This window comes from Bubalus kerabau, chromosome 11 (genome assembly GCF_029407905.1).
Source record: "Bubalus kerabau isolate K-KA32 ecotype Philippines breed swamp buffalo chromosome 11, PCC_UOA_SB_1v2, whole genome shotgun sequence".
Taxonomy (NCBI): Eukaryota; Metazoa; Chordata; class Mammalia; order Artiodactyla; family Bovidae; genus Bubalus; species Bubalus kerabau.
Genome location: NC_073634.1, coordinates 109,228,599 through 109,253,203, shown reverse-complemented (window position 1 = coordinate 109,253,203; position 24,605 = coordinate 109,228,599). Strand labels below are relative to the sequence as shown.

General features: G+C 62.8%; 2 protein-coding genes across 16 annotated transcripts in view; both read left to right on the top strand.

Annotated features, from left to right (window-relative positions):
• The window catches only part of PNPLA7 (patatin like phospholipase domain containing 7), an 82,100-nt gene extending 68,781 nt beyond the window's left edge, over positions 1-13,319 (top strand). For 13 of the 14 annotated variants that reach the window (XM_055541700.1, XM_055541701.1, XM_055541695.1 and 10 more), the window contains 12 exons: positions 1,398-1,580; positions 2,095-2,213; positions 7,831-7,987; positions 9,785-9,901; positions 10,045-10,114; positions 10,673-10,789; positions 11,256-11,404; positions 11,743-11,895; positions 11,973-12,083; positions 12,407-12,491; positions 12,702-12,805; positions 12,943-13,319. In XM_055541700.1, coding sequence (XP_055397675.1) covers positions 1,398-1,580; positions 2,095-2,213; positions 7,831-7,987; positions 9,785-9,901; positions 10,045-10,114; positions 10,673-10,789; positions 11,256-11,404; positions 11,743-11,895; positions 11,973-12,083; positions 12,407-12,491; positions 12,702-12,805; positions 12,943-12,975 — 1,398 coding nt within the window. In that variant the 3' untranslated portion in view covers positions 12,976-13,319. Of the gene's footprint in view, positions 1-1,397; positions 1,581-2,094; positions 2,214-7,830; positions 7,988-9,784; positions 9,902-10,044; positions 10,115-10,672; positions 10,790-11,255; positions 11,405-11,742; positions 11,896-11,972; positions 12,084-12,406; positions 12,492-12,701; positions 12,806-12,942 lie in introns of those variants that run through there. The other variant, XM_055541705.1, reaches the window with a different exon arrangement.
• A 209-nt stretch (positions 13,320-13,528) lies between these two features.
• Positions 13,529-23,012, top strand: NSMF (NMDA receptor synaptonuclear signaling and neuronal migration factor). Of its 2 annotated transcripts, XM_055541688.1 has the most exons (16): positions 13,529-14,216; positions 14,622-14,683; positions 15,305-15,805; positions 16,975-17,050; positions 17,837-17,842; positions 18,151-18,219; positions 19,049-19,101; positions 19,438-19,527; positions 20,034-20,158; positions 20,248-20,331; positions 20,862-20,895; positions 21,006-21,076; positions 21,228-21,307; positions 21,426-21,528; positions 21,690-21,765; positions 21,880-23,012. In XM_055541688.1, the coding sequence occupies exons 1-16, from the start codon at positions 14,146-14,148 to the stop codon at positions 21,975-21,977; spliced, it is 1,599 nt and encodes a 532-aa protein (XP_055397663.1). In that variant the 5' UTR covers positions 13,529-14,145; the 3' UTR covers positions 21,978-23,012. The 2 variants fall into 2 exon arrangements, with proteins under 2 accessions (XP_055397663.1, XP_055397664.1); XM_055541689.1 differs by lacking the exon at positions 19,438-19,527.
• Positions 23,013-24,605: the final 1,593 nt, after the last annotated feature.

The window sequence follows — 24,605 nt, the reverse complement described above, 5'->3', positions numbered from 1 at the left end:
CATATCTGAGGCTGTTGATATTTCTCCTGGAAATCTTGATTCCAGCTTGTGATTCATCCAGTCCAGCATTTTGCATGATGAACTCTGCATATGGGCTTCCTGGGTGGCTCAGAGGTAGAGAATTCGCCTGCAATGCAGGAGCTACGGGTTTGATCCCTAGGTCAGGAAGATCCCCTGGAGAAGGGCATTGCAACCCACTCCACTGTTCCTGCCTGGAGAATCCCATCGACAGAGGAGCCACGTGGGCTATAGTTCTTGGGATCACAAAGAATAGTATATGACTAAAGGGACTTAGTAAGCACGCACACACTCTGCATGTAAACTAAATAAGCAGGATGACAATACACAGCTTTGTGTTCCCTTCCCAATGTGGAAAGTCAGTTGTTCCATATAAGGTTCTAACTGTTGTTTTTTGAACTGCATACTGGTTTCTCAGGGTGCAAGTAAGGTGGTCTGGTGTTCCCATATCTTTTAAGAATTTTCCACAGCTTGTTGTGATCCACACCGTTAAAGGCTTTCGTGTAGTCTATGAAGCAGAAATAGATGGTTCTCTGGAGTTTCCTTGCTTTTTCTGTGATCCAACGGATGTTGGCAATTTGATCTCTAGTTCCTCTGCCTTTTCTAAATCCAGCTTATACATCTGGAAGTTCTCCATTCACATACTGCTGAAGCCTATACCATCTTGAGATTTCCTTTTACCCTCAGTGCTTACACTTCTGAGTTTTATCCATATTGTTTTACTCGTCTTATGGCTGTTTAGTTTCTATTTGTGAACGCCCCGCCATCTGTCTGTTCTGTCAGTGGACTGTGAAATTTCCTTACTACACGCGTGTGCAAGGGTGTCTTCAGGGCACCACCTAGAAAAGCTGCGGAGCCAGAGGCTGTGTATTCAGGTTCACAGAGCTGCCAGACCCCACTGCAGTCAGCTGTGCTGCCGGGCAAGGCCTGGGGCTCCGTGCTCGTCGCCCGGCACCCAAGGCCCCACGTCTCCAGCTTCAGGGGTCAGGTGGAGTCGTCATCGTTTTGCTTTCTGTCTGTCCTCTTCTCACCTCACGTTCTGCCCCGTCCTGGGTCAGCTACAAACTCGTCGTCTCTGCTGCGGGTTCCAGTTCTGCCAGGAGTGGTGCCCCTTTGCTGAAGATGGTTGCAGCATGTATTCACGAGGCCATGTTAGAGAAGCAGAGGGCGGTGCGCTCCCTGCCTGCAGGCCCCCAGAGCTCGGCGGGCACACAGCCGCAACCCCCGGGCCCGGCTTCACAGAGGAAGGGCCCAGCACACTACAGCCAGGCTGGTGCCGCAACCCATGTGGGCTGATGGGCGAGGTGGCGTCCAGCCTGGGGCCACCGTAAGCCGGGGCTCTGCTGCGCTGGCTGACTCGCAGCTCCACTCTCCCTCAGCTGGAGCGGATGCTGGAGACTTCGGCCGTGCGTGCCCAGAAGCAGCTGGTGCTGCTGCACCGGCAGGACGGGCCCGCGCCGGCCCGCACCGCGGAGTGGCTCAACATGCGGGGCTGGTGCTCTGGCCACCTGCACCTCTGCTGCCCTCGCCGCGTCTTCTCCAGGAGGAGCCTGCCCAAGCTGGTGAGGTGGGGCCCTGGGGCCTGCTTCCTGCCCTCCCTCCACCTCTGACCGCAGCCCGCAGCGCTGATGGGGCTTTCACTTCTGCTTGAGCCTGATTGTTGTGTGGTGGCAGCTCTGATGGAGGAGCCCCGCTTGGTGCCAGAGCCGAGCCCAGGGGCCTCAGGTTGGCCCTGCCTCCTCCTTTGGACAGAAAAAGCCGCAAATCCTGAGGCACCTCTTCCTCGGGGTCCTCAGCCCTGGAGACTGAGGGCTGCAGGGGCCGCAGTGGGAGCAGGGGCCCTGCAGCACGGTGGACTCAAACTGACCGTGGTATCGATGCCCAGACATCCAGGCCCCGCACGCCCTCCACTTGGGGTGGCAGGTGTCGGCTAGGCCCAGGGCCGTGGCGCCCTCCCAGGCGAGCCCAGGCACCGAGGTGCTGGCGGCGCAGCACAGAGCCACCGGCGTGTCCCGGAGACAGGAGTCGGGGGGAGCAGCGGGTCAGGTCGGCCCCGTCTGCTGGCCTCTCTTGTAGGTGGAGCTGTACGAGCGGGTTTGCCAGAGGCCCCCGGACCGGCACTCGGACTTCTCCCGCCTGGCGAGAGTGCTGACCGGCAATGCCATCGCCTTGGTCCTTGGGGGAGGGGGAGCAAGGTGAGTACCTCTGCTTCCCATGCCCTTCCCTGCATGTGGATGTGTGGGTGTGTGGGTGTGTGTAGGAGCGTGGGCAAGAGTGTGTGTACGTGGCTGTGTGGGTGGGCATGTGTGTGCATGGCTGTGTGTGTGTAGGTGCAAGGGGCGTGGGTGTGTGTGCATGGGCGTGTGTGTGTGTGTGTGGCTGTGTGTGTGTGTGTGTGCATAGGCATATGTGTGTGTGTGCGTGGCTGTGTGTGTGTGCATGGGTGTGGGTGGGTGTGCATGGCTCTGTGTGCAAGGGCGTGGGTGTGTGTGTGTGGCTGTGTGTGTGTAGGTGCATGGGCATGGGTGTGTGTGCATGGCTGTGTGTGCGTGGCTGTGTGTGTGTGCATGGGCGTGGGTGTGTGTGCATGGCTATGTGTGTGTGTGCAAGGGCGTGGGGGGGTGTGTGTGTGAAGGTGCAAGGGCGTGGGTGTGTGTGCGTGGCTGTGTGTGTGTGCATGGGTGTGGCTGTGTGTGTGTAGGTGCATGGGCATGGGTGTGTGTGCGTGGCTGTGTGTGTGTGTGTGCATGGGCGTGGCTGTGTGTGCATGGCTGTGTGTGTGTGTAGGTGCAAGGGCATGGGTGTGTGTGCGTGGCTGTGTGTGTGTAGGTGCAAGGGCATGGGTGTGTGTGCATGGCTCTGTGTATGTGTGCATGGGCAGGGGCATGGGTCCCTGTGCGCTGCCCATGCACAGCTGTGGCCCCTCCACAAGGCCTCAGGAGAGCGTGTCTCTTCCTGGCTGTTCCCTCTTTCCTCTGGCCTGCAGGTGAGCTTCTCTCCGCTTTATGAAACAGGGATCTGCTCTGCTCACGACCCTCTGAAGCAGCCTTTAGCTCCTTGGGCTGGTGGGTGGGTTCCTTTAAGGATGTTGAGCCCAAACAACTTGAACCCCAGGTTGTCCTGACACTTGCTGCCCTTCTCCTGACATGTGTGAAAGAGAAATTTACACGCGGGGCAGAAATGGAGCAGCAGGTGTGTGGTGAGGGTGCGACAGGCCCAGGCCGCCGGGTGAAGCGGCGACGCGCGGAGGGGCAGGGCAGCACCTGTGCTGGATCCCTGCCCACCGAGCGTGGGTCCCAGGGCCGGGGTGCCCTGCAGGCTGGAGCCCAGGCCCCTGGCCGCGGTGGACATCAGGGCACTCCCTGGGCTGGCCGCCTGTCCCTGGGGCCTGCTGGAGGGACCTGGCTCACCACCTCCCTTGGCCGTAGGACACCCCTTCTGGAGTGAGCTGAGGACAGAGGGTCCCAGAGGGTGGATGCCCTGCTCAGCTCCTCCACTCCTCGGCTAATCATAGCTGGATGAGGTCTGAGACAGAATGCAGATGAGCCTCAGAACTGCTTGTCTAACTGGACTCACGCTCATTGCTTCCCTAGGACTGGAGATGCTGGGGCTCAAAGCTCTGGCCCAAGACCCCTAGGGAAGGATGGACCCTTCTTAGGGAAGGGAAAGTAGGGTGAAGCTGGTCCGCTGCTCTTCCCGGGGACCCTGCCCCTCAGTCCAGCTTCCTCCCTGGTTTCATCTTCTTCACAGCGCGTGTTGCCGCCTGTTGCCGCCTCGCTCTGAGGGCTGGGCTGGGACCAGAGCCTCAGGCTGCCAGGAGGGGCCCCTCATGGCGACACAGTGCCCTGAGTGCGGCCTGGCCGGGGCTGGGGGCTGGTGAGCACTGTGTCTGTTCATCTCGGGTAGTTCAGAGGCATCATCAGCGCCACGTTCTCACTTGAAAGCTGAACTAGTGGGCCTGGAAACCGGGCAGTTTGCTCAGAGTTGCCAGGTGAGGGGCACTCAGGCACTTCCTGTGGGCCGGGACAGGGAGGTGCGGGAGCAGCTGGTCTGCTGCAGCGTTTTCAGTGAAATTCGCTCAAAGTGGCGTTTAGTAAGGCCCTGCGGTGTTCGCGGGACACACGGTGCCTGTCAGCAGATCCAGAGCTGTCCCGAGACAGTGTCCTGCGGACGGTCATTTCAGCCGCTCTGCAGCTGGTCCCCATTTACACTCCGTGTTTCACACCAGAGCACAGTTGGTGTACAACACTGCATTGGTGTCAGGTGTATGGGGAGTGACTCAGCCACACACACACACACACCCCTTCCCACTGTGGGTTACTACAGGACAGTGAGTGTGGCTCATTGTACTGCAGTAGGGCTCTGTGGTTTGCTTTTGTCTGTTTCATTCTTTTCTGTTCTAAATTACTGAGTTCTAAGCCCACCCAAACATACACAGTCAGACTCTGTCCATCTCTGTCATCTGTCCTCTGCCTCCTCCTCAGCTCAGGGTCCCAGGCGGCCCCTCCCCGGGGGTGGAGCCTGTCTCCTCTGCAGTGATGCAGCTGCCGCTGCTGTGGGTGCACAGTTCGCCCGCACCCACCGAGCTCTGCTGGGCCGGGCAGCGGCTTCCTCCCGGGCACAGGGCTGAGGCGCTGCCTTCGAGTTTCTGTCCCTGTGATCTGGGAACTGCCCCATGTCTCCTGTTTCCAGCTCCATTTCTGGGTACTATGTCTTCCTCTCTCTCGCTATATTCCTGATTCTGTTAGAGTTCATACTCTAGAAATTTCCTTGCGAGCAGTGCCGGGAGAATGCTTGGCAGAGAGTGTGCCAGTTCTGTGCGCACTTGCAGGACAGTCTGGGTGTGGGATTCTGGGTGGAAGTGGTTTCCCTGGGAGTTCTTTCTATTGTCCATGCAGCTTCTAGGATTGCTGTGAAGTCCAGTGTCATTTTGTTCCCTAAGGCCTGTTCCCTCTGGGTCTTGCAGGCGAGTCTCTTCATTCTCATGTTTCTCAAAGAACTTGGTGAAGTGCCTGGGTCTCGCCGTTTGAGTTTCCCTGAGAATACCGGTGCTTGCCTGCCGAGCTCTCCGCTCCGTGCTGGCCGGTGTCTGCTGGCCCGTGAGCTCTGTGCGCGTAGCATCGTCCGTGTGCTCCCGCCGCAGCTGCGGCATCGCTGCCTGGACTCTGGGCTCCACACTGCGCTGGTCCTCCTCCCGTCAGCGACGTCTGGGTTGTGTTCCAGGTTCGGTTACTGTGCACAGAATGGCTGTCAGCATTTGCACACGAATCTCCCTTGTGGGAGAACACCCAGGAGCAGACCACCTCTGCCTGGAGTAGTTGAACATATCCAACCCCCCAGAGGCGGTGAGAGCCTGGGCTGCCTACGCTTCTGTCACCCTTGGCCTTGTCAGGGCGAGCATGGCCACGCTCCTGGTGCCGCTGGGACCTGGTCTGCATCCCTGAACTCAGGCTCCAGGGCCTCCTTTCCTGGTGGCGTGTCCTCTGCTGTTTTGTTGGAGGGGTTGTGTGTAGTCTGGATACAAGTCTTCTGCCAGATGTGTTTATTACTGATACTGTTTCCAGTCTTTGACTTTTGTTTCCTAGTGGCTTTTTTTGATGAGCTCATTTTAGCCTGGTGAAGTGGGATTTCCCTGGTTCTTACGGTTTAACTTCTGGGGCTCAGGGGGCTCTTGCCGGGGTCTCATCTTCTTGAAGCTTGTGCTTCTGGGCCTGCGATCCGCCCACAGCTGCCACCTCTGAGTGGCGGAGCTCTCGGTGGGTGAGCGTCTTCTCCCTCACATCGCTCACTCCCTGCTAAGCTGCCACGGCATCCAGCTCAGATGCCAGCACCTGCCCAGGTGTGGGCTGCGCTGGGGCCTGCTGTCCTGACCGCACTGCACGCCATCTCCCTTGCCCTGGCTTTGCAGGGAGCCTCTGTAGGAAATCATCAGGCAGTGTGATTCCTTTACCCTCCCTCTCCTTGAAGTTATTTTGATCGTCTTATTCCTCTGCATCTCTGTGTAAACTTTAGAATCATCCAAGTATTTTATGGGTTTTGCTGTTGTAAATGGTCTGCTTGAAATTGCATTTTAAGTTGTCTGTCGCCAGTATGTAGAAATACAAACGATATTTGTAAATATGTCGTTTTACAACCTTGGTAAATTCACTTCTTCTATTTCCTTTTTTGTAGTTCTTTTGCATTTTTTATATATACAGTTAAGTCTTCCGAGAATAAAGATAGTATGTCCTCTTTCTTTTCCATGACTTTGCTTCTCTTCCTCGTCTGTTGCGCTGGTTAGAGCTTCCCGCAGGTCTGAGCAGGTGTCGAGCGAGCCCTTGCCATGCCCGCAGCATCAGGACTGCACCCCCTTTAATGGCTGAGTGCCACGCAGCTGCTGGTCTCTGAGATGCTCTGTACCAGACTGAGGGCGTGCCTTCTGTTCTTAGCCAACCGAGTTTTTATCACGGGGGCTTGTTTTTCTGGGTCTGTGGGATTCTGTGATTTACTCCTTTATTCTGTTGATATGATGGATCACTCTGAGTGATTCAAGCGTCACCTCCTTGGGACAGACTCATCGGCCTGTGGCCCTATCGTGTCTGCCCGGCCCTCGGGTCTGCGGGAGGCGGGCTGTGCTTGTCCTCGCCTGAAACGCAGGCAGGTTTGTTTGCCGCTGCTTCTGTTGTCTGGAAGGTCTTACGTGGCTTGTGCTGTTCTTCTTTATGTTTAGTACAATTAACTAGTAAAACCATCTGGACATGAAATTTTGTAAGGATTCAAGAATTAAAAATTCACTTGTTTTGATGGTTATAGGACTATCCAGGTTTTCTACTTCTAGTGTCAGGTCTGGTAAGCTGTTATTTGTAACTTGTGTTATGAATGTGTCCATTTTATCTGATTTTTCCTACTTAAGGCACAAAGTTACTATTAACTTCTTAACTGGAGCATCTGTGATGTTCCCTTTTTCAGTCCTGAGGTTAGTTATGACAACCGCCTGTCTCCCTCCTCCTCCTCCCTCCTTCTCTGTCCCACCCTCACGTCTCTCTCCCCCTCTTTTTACTTTTCTGGATCAGTCTTACCAGGAGCTATCAACTGAATTCATCTTTTCAAAGCACCTACTTGTAGCTTTCAGGGTCCTGTCTATTATATGTTTGTTTTCTGGTTCATTAATTTCCTGTCTTTATTATTTCTTTAATTTTGCCTTCTTTGATTTAAGCTGTTGTTTCTTTCCTGACTTACGGGCCAGCAGACGCTGTCTGAGAAGGGCTGGTGGCGAGGCCACAGCCTCCCAGCCAGCGCGGCAGGCCGCGGCTCTGGGTGCTGCCCCTTGGAGGTAACGTGCCTTTTTGTTCTCAGTTTGGTCTGAAGTTTTCTTCACTTGGGTTTTCAACAGTGCAGGAATGGTTTGCTCTTTGAATTCATGCTCTGCGTTTAGAATTGATCCCAAGGCTCGATGTCAGTTGCCGGTTCTAGACCTTCCCGACCTCCCTGTCTCTCGGGTGTTGCTCTGTCTGCTCCTGCCATCTGTCCCTATTCCTGCTGCAGTCCTGGGGTCTCTGCTCCTCCTAAGTGGTGTTTCTGGTTGTGTGGTGGACGCCCCGCAGAAGTGGAGAGACAAGCCTTTGCCTGCCCCAGAGCCAGCCCCAGCGCCCCACAAGGAGGCTGAGCGCCGGCTGCCGCTCAGGAGCATCGCTACCCCGCCCGAGTTGCCACCGTTGCCCCATTCCCATGACGTATGCAGGAAGTGGGCGCTGCGGAGCGGGCAGGACAGGAGGGCTGCCCTGGGTCCTGGCGGGCAGAGCGGGCGCTGACTTCCTGCTCCTGTCGGTGTAGAGGCTGCGCGCAGGTGGGCATCATCCGGGCCCTGACGGAGTATGGCATCCCCGTGGACATGGTTGGAGGGACGTCCATCGGGGCCTTCATGGGCGCCCTGTACTCGGAGGAACGCAGCTACAGCCAGATCCGCATCCGGGCCAAGCAGTGGGCGGAGGTGAGGCCCTGTAGGGGCAGGGCCGGCAGGGGCCTGGGGGCAGGCGGCCCTTGCAGGCGGCCTGCAGCGTGGCTGGGGAGCAGGGAGGGCGCAGCGAGGACTTCGGTGCTGGGGGCGGGGGCTCCGGTGCCTGGTCTTGTGAAGGTGACTGAGGACAGGTGAATGCACCGCAGTGCACCCACCAGGGCACCAGGGGGAGGCCTGGGCCTGAGGGTCTGTGTGGCAAGGGCAGGGCAAGGCAGGGCACACAGCTTGAGACCTGCCCGTTCCAATAATTGCTGCAGATTTGGGGCTTCGGGGCTGTCCACTGTTGTCTGGCATCTGGCCCTGAGATATTCAGGCTTGGCGTGTGGGGTAGATAGAGGGGGTTGGGTGTGGACTCTGGAAGGGCTGGGTGGGCCCTGGGCTGTCTCTCTCCCTGGGTGTGTGAGACCCCAAATGTCAGTAAGAAGTACACATTGTGGACACAGTGGGTCCTATAGTGAACGGGTGCCAGAGGACAGCCCAGAACCTGGGCCCGGGCGGGGCAGAGGGACGGCGGGGGAGGGGCACGTCTCTGTCCAGGGGACGGCTGCTTCCCCCGCCCTCCTAAGGGCTCTGTCTGGGGAGGGGCACCTCCCCTGCCCTCCTGAGGGCTCTGTCTGGGGGAGCGGGACAGAGCCCTGGCTGAGGCTGTGAGAGGGCTCGGAAGCGCATCTCATTTTTAAAAGAAAAGGAGCCGGTCGCACTCTGCAGAAGCTGTCAGCGCGGGCCATCTGCCCAGTGCACATGTCCCCGAGGCTCCTGTCACTGAGGACAGCCTGCGAGGGCAGTGGCCCCAGGGGACAGTGAGGGTCCATCCTCAGTAAGGGACCAGAGACAGCCGGGCAGGTCCCTCTCTTCTTCACCCTGCTGGTGTGGAGGTGTGGGAACAGCCATGGAGCTTTGGGCCTCATGGCCTGCCGTCCTGAGTGTGTGCTGGGCCACGGGAGCCTGCTGGGTAGCCCCTGCGAGGGAGCGTGGGGCTGGAACCCGCCAGCCGCCCTGAGGCCCTTGCCTGTGGGCCCATGGAGGGGCATGGGGGCGGTGCTGAGCAGGGGCTACCTCAGGAGGGCTTGTTGGGCGCCTGGGTCCCTGCCTCCAGGAGCACGTGTGCTCCTGCTTGTCCTGGTCCCCACGTGAGTGCCTGGGCACGTGCCTCCCTCCACCTGCGGCCCCTGCCTGAGCTTTCCCCTCCCGGGTCTGTCTGGGGAGGGAGGAGGCCCCTTTCTCCTCACCCCAAGCCCTGAGGGGTCAGGCACTGCTGGTCCTGTGCTCACAAGCCGAGCTGTCCAGCCTCAGTGAGGAGGGCGGACCTCTGTTCCCTGGTGTCCTGGGGCTTCGGCAGTCAGGCCCTCGGTAGGGCCCTGCTTCTGTCGGGGAGATGGAGTGCCTGCCCTGGCACCTGGGCATGGGCAGCGGTGGGCATGCAGCCAGCCCTGGGCCTAGATGGCCTCGTCCCAGCATGCCCAGAGCTGGCCCTTCTGAGCGGGCAGCAAGGGCCCAGTGAGTCAAGCCTGCCAGGGGCCAGCGGCTGGTCCCCTGGGACCTCCAGGCCCTGCCACTCAGGCCGTGGTGTTTGCTCCCCCCAGGCCCTGGGTGCTTCCAGGAGGCCCCTGTTCTGCTTGCAGGAAGCAGGTGTGCCCGTGTGCCCACTCCCTTCTCCTGACGCAGGCTCTTGGTGGTCCCGCGGGGGGTTGCTGCCTGTGCCTATAGGCAGGGGTGTGCACCCCTTTTCCTCTGCAGGGGCTCACGTGTGCCCTGTGTGCCCCCCCCCAGGACATGATGTCGATGGTGAAGACCATGCTGGACCTGACCTACCCCATCACTTCCATGTTCTCGGGGGCTGGCTTCAACAGCAGCATCTCTAGCGTCTTCAAGGACAAGCAGATCGAGGTGCCCCCCCTACCCCGCAGGGACTGCCCTGGGAGCCCCAGCAGAGTCCATGGTCTCCGCCTGCCTGGGTCTAGACACCCTGGGCCCTGAGAATCAAGGGCTGGCAGCCTGGGTTGGTCCGTCTGAGTCCTGTCCCCGCACAGGACCTGTGGATCCCATACTTCACCATCACCACGGACATCTCCGCCTCTGCCATGCGGGTCCACACGGACGGTGAGTGCCTCCTCCCAGGGTGCACGTTCCCAGCTGGGGCGGAGTGGCTCCAGGGAAGGGGTGCCCCCCAGAGGAGGCAAGGGACTTGGGGAGGTCTGAGCAAGAAGACTCTGCTGCGGGCTTGAAGGCTGCAGGGTCAGTGGAGATGGGGGTCAGAGTGGAGTATGAGGGTCATGGCAGTGTACAGATCGCACTCAGGGTCTGGCACTGTTCGATGGGGATCCCGGGGAAAACCAACCCATGGGTGGGCAGCTGAGGGCCCTTTTCCAGGCCAGGGTATTGGGGAGCCTCTTGAAATGAGTCTGGTTGGAAGTGAGTGGGGTGGCAGAGCCTGCAGAAAGTCGTGGCCAGGGGAGATGTGGGGAGCCCCGGAGCAAGTCCAGCCCCACCAGCTCCCTCCAAGGAGGAGGGTGCCCAGGAAGGGTGTCATCTGCCCGGCCTGGCACCCTCTGCCGGGCCAGGTGTGCAGGGGGCTCAGGACCTGTCTGGGCAAGGCTCTGAGCTGATGGCAGCGGAAGTCTGCTTCCCTCTCCCGGACTCCTCTGCACGCCCTTCCAGGATCACTGTGGAGGTACGTGCGTGCCAGCATGTCCCTGTCGGGCTACATGCCCCCACTCTGCGACCCCAAAGATGGGCACCTGCTGATGGATGGGGGCTACATCAACAACCTCCCAGGTACTGGGTGGGTGGGGAGGGGCGCCCACCTGCCTTGACCCCATGGCTCCGTGTGCCCGATGGCGGGGCAGCGCAGGAGGCATGCAGACACACTCCCAGCAGATGGCTCCGTTGCCGGCTCCGCAGTGCTCAGAGCTCGGATCAAGGCCAAGTGGCGGTCGGTGCAATTAGGGCCCATCTGTGCCCACAGCGAGAACTAACAGCCTGCAGGTGTCAGGGCTGCTGTGGGCACAGCCCCTCCTGGGGCACGCCGGCCACCTGTTGGACAGCTCTACACTCGCCAGCCCCTGCACAGGCCCCGGTGTGACAGTGGAGAGGAGACCCGCCCCGCAGGCCCATGTGCTCCCCCAGCACCTCTCAGGCTCTGCCCCCACCCTTAGCTCTACCCCAGCCTCCCCTCAGCTGTGCTCCCACCCAGGGCTCTGCACACCTGTCCCCATTGGTCACCAGGCCACCTCCTCCCCAGCGGATGTGGCCAGGTCAATGGGGGCAAAGGTGGTGATCGCCATTGACGTGGGCAGCCGGGATGAGACAGACCTCACCAACTACGGGGATGCACTCTCGGGATGGTGGCTCCTGTGGAAGCGCTGGAATCCCTTGGCCACGAAGGTCAAGGTGGGCCCAGCCTTGCCTGCTCTGGCCGCTCCTCCCCACGCCCTGGTGCCCACGTCCCTGAGACGGGCAGGGAGGGAGTAGTGTCTTCCAGGCTCTGAGTCCAGCCTGGGGGATGGTCCCTGCCTGCCTAGGACCAGCTTTGGGGAGGGGGACATGTGTAAAGGCTCCAGACCCCCTGGTGGATGCCCAGCCCCCTCCCCCAGGTCCAGCAGAAATAGTCTCCCCATGGGGGAGGGGAGGGGCTGGAGGGGCCAGGGAGGAAACAGGGGCTGTGCCCAGACGGAGGCCAGGAGCCTCGTGGGGCCAGGACAGCCACACCCAGTGCTGCGGCCCGGCAGGTGCTGAACATGGCTGAGATCCAGACACGCCTGGCCTACGTGTGCTGCGTCCGGCAGCTGGAGATGGTGAAGAGCAGCGACTACTGCGAGTACCTGCGCCCTCCGATTGACAGCTATGGCACCCTGGAGTTCAGCAAGTTTGATGAGATCTGCGTGAGTGTCCAGGCTGGCTGCACCCCTGGGCCTCCCTGCGCTCCCATTCCCATCATGGGGTTCCCGTGTGTGTGCAGGAGGTGGGGTACCAGCATGGCCGGACAGTGTTTGACATCTGGGGTCGCAGCGGTGTGCTGGAGAAGATGCTGCAGGACCGGCAGGGGACGAGCAAGATGAAGGCGTGTGACGTGAGTGCCCGAGCAGGTGGCCACTCCCCTGCCGAGACCCGTCCTCTGGTGCCCAGTCCTCACCCTGTGGCACCTGGCACCCCCACTCAGCCACTCAGGAGGGCAGGTGCCCCCTGTCCCTCCCAGGGGCCAGAAGGCAGGGGCCTCTTCTGACTCTCCACCCGGAAAGTGCTCGTGGCGGGAGGAAGGTACTGGGGTGGGGCTGCTCAGGACTCTAGCCATCACCCACGCCCCCCTCTGACTCAGAGGCTGGGACCACAGGGTCACAGAGAGGGCGGGTGCAGTCAGGAGAGGCCAGATGTCTTCTTCGCCTCCGCCCCCAGGTCCTCACCTGCCCCAACGCCTCCTTCACGGACCTTGCTGGGATTGTGTCACGCATCGAGCCTGCCGAGGTGGCTGCCGGGCACGGTGAGGTGGATCCCGAGACATACATGCCCAGCAGCTGGGGGCGGTGGTGGCAGTGTCCCCTGCTGACCCTCACTCTCAATAAGCTGCCCTGGGCACCAGGCTGGCTCTGGCAGCCCCTAGACCTGGTTGGCTGCACAGCGGGACCCCTGCCTGTGTATGGCCCCTGCCCCTGCTCAGGAGGTGACCCACATGGCCCTGCTCTCTGCCCAGATGAATCTGACTACCAGACTGAGTATGAGGAGGTGCTGCTGGGAGGCCCCAAGGACGCATACGTTGACTTCCAAAGCGCCCCAGCCGACCAGGGCTCCGACTTGGTGAGCTGCCTGGACACCCTGTGCCCCTTGGCTGAGCCACGCGCGCTGAGGGCTCCAAAGCAGGCTAGCTGCTCCCTCCCCGCTGCCCTCCAGGGTTGCCCCCACCTTGACCTTGACCATGTGCTGTTTACTAACAGGAGGATGAGCCCTCACTTCGGCATCAACACTGAGGTCTGGCTTCCCCCAAAACACCCGAGGACTCCTCAGCACCCCAGCTCTCTGACTAAGATGGGTAGAAGTTTCCACCCTGAAGCACCCTGAAGCCAGCACCTCCCGTGGCTCCATCTCAGAGTGCCTAGCTCCTGCAGCTCTTCCAGCCTGCCAGGGAGACCCACTGGGGCCCTGTGTGGAGTGTCACTCTGGGGCCACTCTGCCCTGGCCTCTCCTGGAGGGCCACTGGCCCTGACATCCTCTGCACACGCAGCAGTCATCGGGGCTGTGTCAGCCCTTGGGGCCTCTCGTGCTGGAGCCCTCGTGTTTCTGCTTTGCCTGTCAATAAAGCTAGATCTGATTATGTGGGACATGTGGTCCCTGTGCCGAGGTCCCTGGGGCCGGGGGCCCCACCAAGATGGGCAGCTCACAGTCCTGACCCTGCAGGGTATAGGGTTGCCTGCCTGCCTGTGAGGTCACCGCGTGGGACCGTGGGACCCCAAGCCAGGCAGGCAGGGCACCCAAGGTCGGGATGGGGCTGGTATCCGCCCAACCAAGCATGAAGCCCCCCAGAGATCTGAGGCGTTTTTCCTACTTTGTACACACAAAATTTTTCCCTAAGATGACGCGGGCACTTTGCTTTTCAGATCATTAAATAGCGCCAGGGAGTCCTTTTGTACAAAAAAATAGATCTGTCAGGCCTTTGACTTTGGGGTCCACGGTCCCTGCAGGTCTCCGAGCGGGGCACGTGGGTCTGCGAGACCAGGGAGCCCCTTGACCAAAGGGCCTGGGACCCTGTATCCAGGGGACCGCAGGCCTCGGTTTCCCGGTTCCGGGGGCAGCGCCGAGAGGGCAGAGCCTTGGTTGGTCCCGCCCCGCGCCGCGGGTCCCCGGCCCCGCCCATTGCCGGTGGGGCGGGCGGGGCTTCGCTGGGCCCCACCCCTCTCTGACGCAAGGTGGGCGGGGTTTCCACCTCCCTGACGTCGCGGTGGGCGGAGCGCCACCCCCAGGCCTGGCAGTTCAGTCCGGTGCGGCGGGGCGCGTGGAGGGCCCCGGAGCTGCCATGCGGGTCCCGACCCCGAACCCGAGCCCGAGCCTGATCCCAGTCCTCGGCGCGGCGCGGCACCCTCGACGGAGGCGGCGGGCGCGGGGCGCGCTCTGAGGCCTGGGGATGCGCCGCCGCCTCGATCATGGGCGCCGTCGCCTCCCGGAGGAGGGCGCTAAGAAGCGAGGCCATGTCTTCGGTGGCGGCCAAAGTGCGGTGAGTGCGGAGGGCCGCCCGCCGGGGCCAGCGCCGCCCCCGCCCCGTCCCGGTCCCTGCAGCATGCGCGTAGCCGGCGCCCGCCCCCACCTCCGTTCGGCTCCCCTCCCTGAGGTTGCGGTGGGCCAGGTACCCGACCTCACGACCCCCACACGCACTGGGCGGCTGGGGCTGGAGGGAAAGCAGACCCGGGCCCCACCTGCAGGTCCGGCCAAGATGCGCGGGGCGCCAAGGGTCCCCGGAACTGCGACCTGTCAGCCCTGGGCGGTCTGGGGTGGGATGGGAGTGCTTGCTGGGTATGACCCCTGAGCCCTCCCTTGCGGGTGCAGAGGGCGTGGGTGGGGGTTGGGGGCGCCAGAGTGGGTGGTGTGCCCTGACGGTGCACCTCGCTGTCCACCCCCTCAGAGCAGCCCGAGCGTTTGGCGAGTACCTGTCCCAGAGTCACCCCGAAAACCGGAATGGTGCAGGTAGGGGCACGCGAGGCAGGGCCAGGACCTGGTCCACCCAGAGCTGCTAGTCTAGGGGAGGGCGTGCTGCCTGCTGCCCCGCAGACACGGCCCTTGCTTACTGTGTGCTGTGAGCGGGCAGCTACCGCCCTACTGGGCTGGCTTCCTCACGCCCCCTGCCCTCCCTGGCCCAGAGCCCCAGGAGGAGCTGCGAGTCACTCATCACCATGGCACCCACCCAGCCTGGGCCGTTGGCATGGCAACAGGCCTCCTGGCACCCCCCAGGGCTGGCACCACTGTCTCTGGGGGCCAGCTGGTGGGGGGGAGGGGAGAAGTTGGCACTGGGCACACGGGCGCGGTGGCAGGCTGGGAGGTGGCCTGCCTGTTCCTGCCCCCCATCACCCATAGGTAGCACAGTCTGTCACCCACACGCACAGAAGACGGGCTTGGGGCCCCGGTGGAAGTGAAGTATGAACCTCTGGGGCATGGCACAGCTCAGAAAGCCCTTCTGTGAAGTTGTTCAGGCCCAGGGTTTGGTCAGTGGGCCAGGCACCCGCTGGGTGTCCATGCCCTGCCTCCAGAGCACCAGGAGACGGGAGGCAGGGCCAGCAGGCTGCGAGCTCACCTGGAGCCTCTCCCCAGACCACCTGCTGGCTGACGCCTGCTCTGGCCACGACGGGTCCCCCGAGATGCAGCCAGCCCCTCAGAACAAGCGCCGCCTTTCCCTCATCTCCAACGGCCGATATGAGGGCAGCCTTCCGGAGGAGGCTGCCAGCGGGAAGCCGGCTGGTGAGGGCCCCCAGCCCCGCGTGTACACCATCTCAGGGGAGCCGGCCCTGCTGCCCGGCCCGGAGGCCGAGGCCATCGAGCTGGCTGTGGTGAAGGGGCGGCGGCAGCGGGAGCAGCATCCCCACCACCACAGCCAGCCCCTGCGCGCCAGCCCGGGCGGCAGTCACGAGGACGTCAGCAGGCCCTGCCAGAGCTGGGCGGGCAGCCGCCAGGGCTCCAAGGAGTGTCCCGGATGCGCCCAGCTCGCCCCCAGCCCCTCCCCTCAGGCCTTTGGGGTGGACCAGCCGCCTCTGCCTGAGGCTCCCGGCCGCCGCAAGAAGCTGGAGAGGATGTACAGCGTTGACCGAGTGTCTGGTGAGGGGCTGGGCGGGGGCCCGGGCAGCCCCCTCTGCAGCAGCAAGCGCCAGGAGGCCCGGACAGTGCGGGTGCCCCGGTCACCGCCCGCAGGTGGCGTCCTGCCGCCACACCCCACGTCCAGCCAGGCTTCACGGCTGGCTTCAGGCTTGCCAGCACCAAGTCATGCCAGGCTTGCTTCCCTAGCACGGGGCCGGGAGGGTCTTAAGGGTGGAACGGGCAGCAAGCCTGGTTGCGTGGAAAGGTGGGGCTGCCTTCTGGGAGTTTGGGGGACAGTCCCTGCCCTGGCACCCACCCAGTGGGACTCCTGCTCACCAAGGGGGCCTGGCCAGCTAGTGGGGCCCCCCACCAGGATTGTCGAGCAATGCGCATGGCTGAGGAGCCCTGGAGGCCTGCTGTCAGGAAGAAGCTGCCTGGGACATTCAGGTGGTCCCCATGCTTCTGGGCTCCGAGCCCATCACTTCCGGAAGAGCAGAATTCTACCTGGCAGACCCCCGTGTGCTCTCCGGGCACCTCTTGAGCCTCCAAATCAGCAGTCCAGCGGGGCATCAGGGCACAGGCCAGGGGTGCGGGCATCGCCAGGTCCTCGTGCTCCTCTGAGGAACACAGGCCAGGTTCTGGGATGCGGTCAGGGAAGAGAATAGAGTGGCCTTCGACCACCCTGTCTGGTGGCTATAAGGCCTCTGGGAAGCGTCAATCTCCCTGCCTGGTGAGGGCCTCCACCAGGAAGGTCTGAGAGAGGGAAGGGCCGACCATGTGGACTCCAGAGTGTCTGGGCGGCAGAGAAAGCCCTGGAGCCCCAGAAGAGCCTGCAGCCACGGTCCCTGCCCCGCCCCTCTGGCTTGAAGGCGACGAGTCAGTGCTTTTCCTGGGTGCCCTGGAGGCCGGCTGTGCTTTCTGGGGAACACGTGTCCGCTGTGGGCAGCAGCAGGGGGAGAGCCAAGTGAAGACGAGCGTCACGAAGCCGCTGAGCTGTCGCGGCTTGAACAGCTGAGCGGGCCTTGGAGCTTGCTGGCCCGGCGCCAGGCCCCGCCCCCAGGCCCCGCCCCCCTGCCCCGGGATAGGTCTAGGGAATCCTGTGCTCAGGAACACCCCCCGCCCTGGGCAGGTGGGAAAGGGCTCAGGAACCCCTAAGCCACCCTAGTCACTGCCCCCTTGGCCTCTTCCAGATGACGTCCCCATCCGCACCTGGTTCCCCAAGGAAAACCTCTTCAGTTTCCAGACAGCAACCACAACTATGCAAGCGTGAGTTGTGTCTGCTGTGCGCGGGGCCCAGGCCAGGGGCCTCTTCATGCTGTTCAGGAGCTACTGCCCGGAGCCCACTTGGGCGGCTGCTCCCGAGCGCCCCCATTCCACCCGCTCTGCCTGAGTGTCAGCCTGCAGGAAGGCGGGCCTGGCTGCTTGCACCCCACCCCACCCCCACCCTGTCCTGTCCACACTGCCCTGTCCCGCGCGGTGCCGTCTCCTGGGGAGCGGGCGGGGGGGCTGCGGCTGATGCAGTCACCAGCAGGGGTGCTTCTCCGGGGCTGCTGCCCAGCTCTGCCCTGCGCACGCTCCAAACAGCAGCCTCCTTGCGTTTCCACGCACCGCGAGCCATCACAGCTTAGTCCCCTGGGGGCCGTGCTCTTGACCGTCACCCAGCTGGGTGTTCTGTTGAGGAGTTCCTTCCGGGGCGGCACTCTGCTGCAGTGTCCCCCGCTCTGAAGACGCTCCCTGCAAGCTGCCTTGGGGCGTGCACTGCCGCCCTCAGGCTGAACAGGGGCCACTCTGCTGCGGGTCCCAGCAGGGGCAAGGCACACAGTCAGGCCTCTGAGCAGCCTGAGCAGCATCTGGTGGCCTGGGCCACCGTAACCTCAGCATCTGCTGCCCTTTCAAGGACTGGCCCGTGGCATGGCAGGCACCCTGGGGTGCCTGTGCGGGACCCTTCAAGTCAGGGACAAGAAGGAAACTAGCCCCGTGGGGTCAGAGGTCTGAGGGTCTCGGCTCACTGTGTCTTCTCCCTCACGCTGCCATTTCCCGCTGGGACTCCAGCATCTCGTAAGTACCAGGAGGACCTTGAGCCTGAGGGTGTGGTGGTGGTCCCTGGGGAACTCGCCCACCCCCACGTAGGTCGGGGCAGGCCAGGGACCTGGGCCTTGACCAGGAGGGCGTGCTGGGTCCTGGCAAGCACCGAGCTGCACCAGGGCCTGCGGGGAGCTGGGCTGAGGACACGGCGAGGCAGGCTGGGACCCTCTGTCTGGCCCAGGGCCCTGGGTGCCTGCGGGCCCCGTTCTCGAGCCTCCATCCCCACGTCTGTCCCTCCTGCCTGCGGCCAAGGGCAGTGCTGACTCGTGGCGGTTTCCCAGGGTGTTCAGGGGCTACGCGGAGAGGAAGCGCCGGAAACGGGAGAATGATTCCGCGTCTGTAATCCAGAGGTAGGGCCTGCCAGCCACTCGCCACCAGGGTCTGTCTCTTGTCTGTTCTGGTCTAGCCTGGGCCCCCCCAGTCCAGTGGACCTGATGGGGAAGGGCGGTGGCGACCACTGGCCTGGCCCTGCTCTGGGGACGCGCGCAGGCAGGAGGGGTCGTGTGGCCTGAGCTCGCAGGCCTGTGTGTTGGGGACACACTGAGCTGACCCGCAGCCAGCAGGCCCACGCGTGCCTTTCTCGGGCCCTTGAAGCCCAGAGCAGCGGGATCAGCAGGCAGGCTTATCCTCCCAAACCCCACCTCAGATGTGTCCAGGAAGCTTGACTGTCTGTCTTGCAAATGGGGCCTTGGCAGGACACAAAGTTGGGAGTTCAAGAGACCTGCCTCTGAGCCGGCCTAGGGACACAACATCAGGAGTGGGGGCATCTGCTGGCCCCAAAGCCCACCTCGCACCTTGGCCATCATGCGCGGGAAGCAGGAACTCTTGACTCCTTGAGAAGGGGGTTGGGGGTGGTCAGAGTGTGCCTGGGTGCACGGAGGGAAGGGAAGGGTGGGCAGCAGGGATGGGAGACCAAGTACACAGGTCACCAATGGAGCTGTCCTGGGAGGAGAGTGGGGGGCGACAGGAAGCTTGATAACCTTGCCTGTGTCCCAGCGGCCAATGGGCTGGGAGACTCGGGGAAGAGAGGACCGGGTGGGATTGGCCTGTGGGAGAGCTGGGGGCGCCGGGAGGGCACCCCTCACGGAAAGGGACGAAGTCGGGGAGGGGAGCACGGAGGAGGAGCACGCTCCCCCCTCCTGGCAGCCCTCACCAGCACCCCTGTGCTTCCACTCCTAGGAACTTCCGCAAACACCTGCGCATGGTCGGCAGCCGGCGGGTGAAGGCCCAGAGTAAGGCCCAGAGTGAGGTGGACGGGTGGGCGGTGCTGCTCTTGGCCGACTGGGGCTTGGCGCGCTGCTCCCTGCGCCCCCAAGGCGGGTGTCGCCACCGGGCACCTTCCCACGCCCAGGCTCCGCCCAAAGGACAGGGCCCCGCCCCTTCACGCAGACTCCGCCCGTGTCTCCCGACCCTGCCCGGTCCGCCTTTTGCCCCTCTCCTACCCTTCCCGTCGCAGCGGCATCCTGCACCCTCCAGACCCCGCCGGCCCGCGTCCTGCCCAGCCCCCTATCCCAGCCACCTCCCGTGGCTGCAGGCCACGTCCCTAACGGGCTCTGCTCTCACTGCAGCGTTCGCCGAGCGGCGCGAGCGGAGCTTCAGCCGGTCCTGGAGCGACCCCACCCCCATGAAAGCCGACACCTCTCACGACTCCCGAGACAGTAGGTGCCCGGCACCGCAGGCCGGCCCACCTTCCCCAGAGGCTCCCCTAGGCCCCCAGCCCCAGGCTTCCAGCACCCGGACGGCTAGGCTTCTGCGCTTCCGCTGGACCTCGGTTTATCGGGCTGAGGAGGGCGCTCTGATACCTCCAGTCTTCTGGGTAGGGGTTACTAAGGGCCAGGGCTCTCTGGCTACCCTGCCTGGTGCCCCTAACGCCGGAGACCTGCAGTACCTGATTTCTCCTTGGCCCAGACGCCAGGCACACCGGGCTGGAGCTGACACTTGCCCTAGGGCCCACAGCCTTCCCTGCCAGGCAGCCTCCAGCTGGTGGCAGCAGCCCGGCTTGCCCTCAGCTTGGCTCTCTTACCTGCCCTGGGTTTCTCGCTGGCCTGGAGGGCCCTCTGGGACACGGCTTGCTGGCTCTGTCCCCTGCCCATCTCTGGGGTTGCAGCCAGGGCGGGTGGTACTCCAGATGGTCCTCAGCCTGGTGGCACGTCCTGCCCTCCAGGTAGTGACCTGCAGAGCTCCCATTGCACCTTGGGTGAGGCTTTCGAGGACCTGGACTGGGAGGCTGAGAAGGGCCTGGAGGCTGTAGCCTGCGACACTGAGGGCTTCGTGCCACCCAAGGTCATGGTGAGGCCCGGAGCAGCTACTGCTCAGTGCTGGGGCTGGGCTGGGGGCTCCAGGACGGCCAAGGCCCTGACTGCCTCCCCTGTCCACAGCTCATTTCCTCCAAAGTGCCCAAAGCCGAGTACATCCCCACCATCATCCGCAGGGACGACCCCGCCATCATCCCCATCCTCTACGTGAGTGCTTCTGTCTCGGGGTTGGGTGGGGGAGCACTGTCCCGATCCTCTATGTGAGTGCTCCCAGCCCTATCTTGGGTCGCGTGGGGGCACTATCCCCATCCTCTATGTGAGTGCTCCCAGCCCCGTCTTGGGGTCTGGTGGGGGCACTATCCCCCTCCTCTGAGTGCTCCCAGCCCTGTCTCAGGATCAGGTGGGGCGCTATCCCCATCCTCTACATGAGTGCTCCCAGCCCTGTCTCAGGTCGGGTGGAGAGCGTTATCCCCATCCTCTACGTGAGTGCTCCCAGCCCCGTCTTGGGGTCAGGTGGGGCACTATCCTCATCCTCTGTGTGAGTGCTCCCAGCCCCATCTCAGGGTCGGGTAGGGCACTATGCCCCTCCTCTACGTGAGTGCTCCCAGCCCCGTCTCAGGGTTGACTGGGGGCACTATCCCCATCCTCTTTCTACCTGAGTACTCCCAGCCCCATCTCGGGTCGAGTGGGTAGCACTGCCCGACAGGGGCTCTAACCTGGGATCTTGTCTTCCCTAGGACCATGAGCATGCAACCTTCGAGGACATCCTGGGTATGTGCCCTCTGACCCCTCTGCCTTCTGATCTCCGAGTGGTGGGGGGGGGGCGGGGGGTGAGGCGCAGACGGACGGTGGGTGCAGCATTCATACCCCTCCCTCCCCAGAGGAGATAGAGAAGAAGCTGAATATCTACCACAAGGGGGCCAAAATCTGGAAGATGCTGATTTTCTGCCAGGTAGGGCTCAGCCCTTCCTGCCCGGGAGTGGGGCAGGGGTGGAGGATGCCACCTCCAGAGATATGCACGTTTGCATCTGCACATGTTGAGGGAACAGTGGTTGGACACCCCCAGGGTGCAGTCCCATCCCACTAACCGCAGACTCTCACAGGGTGGGCCAGGACACTTGTACCTGCTCAAGAACAAGGTGGCCACCTTTGCCAAAGTGGAGAAGGAAGAGGACATGATCCAGTGAGCAGGGGGTGCCCGGGGGGCTGGGGGGCAGGGGGCAGTGTCTGCTGGGGTACCATGTCCCCTCTCACTTGGGGGTCGGGCTGGAGGCTGCCTGTGACCACCCCTTCCCCACCAGCTTCTGGAAGCGGTTGAGCCGCTTAATGAGCAAAGTGAACCCTGAGCCGAACGTCATCCACGTCATGGGCTGCTACGTCCTGGGGAACCCCAATGGGGAGAAGGTACAGCACCCCGCTTCTCTGCAGACTCCCTTTCCGTCTCAGCCCTCCCATAGAGATCCCGGGCCTGGCCTCACCAGCTGGGGCTTCTTGCTCCCCATCCCCGCTTCTCCCCGCCGCTGTCTTGCTCTGCCCTGCACTCAGAGTCCACTCCCTCCTTTCAGCTCTTCCAGAACCTCAGGACCCTCATGACTCCTTACAGGGTCATCTTCGAGTCGCCCCTGGAGCTGTCGGCTCAAGGTGAGCGCTGGGCTGGCCCGCCGGGGCGTGGTGTCCCCGCGGGCGAGGCGGGGCGGGGCGGGGCGGGGTGTCCCGGAGGCGGGGCTGAGCCCGCCCTCGCCCCTCCCACCTCAGGGAAGCAGATGATCGAGACCTACTTTGACTTCCGGCTGTACCGCCTGTGGAAGAGCCGCCAGCACTCGAAGCTGCTGGACTTTGAGGACGTTCTGTGAGGGGCGGGACCGCCGCCCGGCCGCTCCCTCAGACCGGCGCCAGGCTGGGCCGCTGCGAGCTGCCCGGTGCCGCGTGGGTCCCGGTCTTCACGGCCACTTCAGGGCATCTCAGACGTCGCTCAGGTTCCCTCCCAGGGCTCCGGTCCTCACGGCACCACGGGTCTCAGCGGCCACCGCCCCCGCGCCCCGGAGGAGCCCCCGCGGCTGGCGGATGCTGCCCGGGCCTCGCCTGGAGGCTCAGCACTGGGGCGGCGCCTCTGCAGGTTCATAGAAATAAGTGCAATTTCTACAACCCCTGAGACAATTCAAAGGGAAGCAGCGTTACTAGTTAACTAGTTAAGTGCTGAGTTACTAGTCATGGCATAGATCGCCCGGCTCAACGTGTGTCCAGGACCCTCTGCCTCAGCTCCCCAGCCCTGCCGTATCCGATCACCAGCACCAGGGCGGCCCGTCTGCCCGGCCTGGCTCCTTCCCGGCCGAGTCCCTGATGGTCTGTGCTTGCGCTGCCCTCGCCCCTGCTTCCCTGACCGCGGCACCAGCTCGCGGGGGTGCCCGGGGGCAGCGGGGACACGCCTTCCTTTCACTCGGAGGGCGCCCTGGGTCGAGCCAGGCCCTGCCTGCTCCCTGGCCCCCTGTACCCAACCGGCTCCCCGCTGCTGTTCGGCTCAGCTTTTGGCAGCCGAGCTCTGAAGGCCTGTCCCGGTGCAGGGGCCTGGGTCTTGGCGGGGCCTGCCGGGGCTGGGTCCTAGCGGGTGAAACTCCTGCCGCCTGCCGCATGGGGGCCTGGACCCCCCGCAGCCTGGCCCGAGGGAGGGCGGGGCAGCCGCTGGGCTGTGCGCACACAGCCTGCCCGTGGCCCAGTGGGCGGGCCCTTGTACATAGCTGGCGCTCGGGGGCTGGCCCCCCTGTGCAGAGTCTGGTCTGAGAAACCCGGCTGTGCCCCCCGTCGAGGGGAGTCGGGGGCTCGTGCCGGGCTCTGAACAATGTACGACACCCCGTAGAGTGACCATTAAATCTGACCCTCTGCTGCGGCCACTGCGTGGGTCTCCTCTCTCAGCGCCGTCCACTGCCTCCCTGGACCCAGAAGATTCTGGGCCTGCTGGTCTGAGCTTGTTGCTGTGGTGACCGCCTGTGCACCCTGGCCCGAACTGAGGGGCACGGGCGGGTGGTCTGCAGATGAGGGCAGAGACACTGCGCCCGCAGCCTCTGCCCCACCCCTGCACGCAGAGCTGAGGGCCACGTGGTCAGCAGTGCGGCCACAAGGGGAGCCCAGGAAGTGATCACAGGGCCGGCTGGCCACCCCCACATGTGCCATGCCCCCTGTACCCAGTGACCAGGATGTTGTTGGGTCCAGCTGGGCCTGGCTTCCCTGGAGGCTTCTGGTCCAGTTGCCTGTGGGCAGATCAACAGGTGGCAGGTGGGTTCATCTGGGCTACCAAGGGCTGGGGAGGGTGGGAGGCTGCCCATGGTGGCCTGAGTGAGGGCTGGGAGGCCGGGGGTCCTGGGGACCTGGAGGCTGGTGGCCTGGAAGGGGGTGATGTTGCCAGGAGAACTCATGTCTAGATGAAAGTCTGGGCGAGGAGCCAGGCGGATAGCCCTCCAGTGCGACCCACCCACCTCACCCTGGGCTTAGGCGGCACGATGGCTGTGCCACCTGCAGACCTGGCCCGGGGCTGCCAGAAGCTTTGTCACATGCCCCCGCCCCTCTCCTGACCTCCCACGGGGATGCTGGAGTCCATCTGGGCTGCTTCAGCAAGTAGATTCGCCCCCACAGTCTTCAGGGTCAGCCTGGTGGATCAGGGCTGGCAGGGTGTGCCCTCGGAAGACTTGAGGTCTTGCATTTGGTCCACGAGCTTCTCTCCCTCACGCACAGAACCACCAGAAGCGTGATGAGGGGGCGTCAAATCCAGAAGGTACCCAGGAGCAAAGCGGTGTAAACACGGAAAGCGTTGTGGGGAAAGAACAGAGGGAGGGGGTGGCAGACTTGGAGGCAGGCTGGGTGGGGGTGCCGAAGCAACCTCAGGTCTGCAGCCTCTGCACACCCACCTCAGCTGGGAGCAGCAGCCGCCAGGGGGCGCTGAGGAGACGTGCTGGCACCTAGTGGGAGAGGTAAGGGCTCCCCCGGGGGCTTAATGGGAAAGAGTCTGTCTGCCAAGAGACGTGGGTTCCATCCCTAGGTTGGGAAGATCCCCTGGAGTAGGAAATGGCAACCCACTCCAGCCTTCTTGTCTGGAAAAGTCCATGGACAGAGGAGCCTGACAGGCTACCGTCCGTGGATTGCAAAGAGTTGAACACAAGTGAGCAACTGAGCAAGCATGCACATGAGGGATTAAGGTCCTTTCCATACAAAGGTTTATATTAACAAAGAGACACAGCCCACAGGGAGAGTGAGTGGGGGCTGAACTGACACCTCACAGAGAAAGAAATCAAACGGCCTGTAAAAAGCCAGTGAAGGGAGAGATGTGTCCTGCCTGTTGGTTTTGCAAACATTTTAAAGGGTCTGAGTCACCCTGTGCTGGTGACTGTGTGGGGAGGAGATCATATTAATTGCTGTAGACTTCTTGGAAAGCAATCTGACAATAGCGCTTAAAACGTAATTGGTAAACGTGGAGCCAGCGCCTCCCACCG

What these genes read in the sequence shown, in the direction of transcription:
- NSMF (XM_055541688.1), top strand. Translation starts at nt 14,146, where the DNA reads ATGGGCGCCGTCGCCTCCCGGAGGAGGGCGCTAAGAAGCGAGGCCATG. An exon ending in CGAAAACCGGAATGGTGCAG is followed by an intron (nt 14,684 to 15,304) that starts GTAGGGGCACGC and finishes GCCTCTCCCCAG; the next exon opens with ACCACCTGCTGGCTGACGCC. An exon ending in CCTGGAGCTGTCGGCTCAAG is followed by an intron (nt 21,766 to 21,879) that starts GTGAGCGCTGGG and finishes CTCCCACCTCAG; the next exon opens with GGAAGCAGATGATCGAGACC.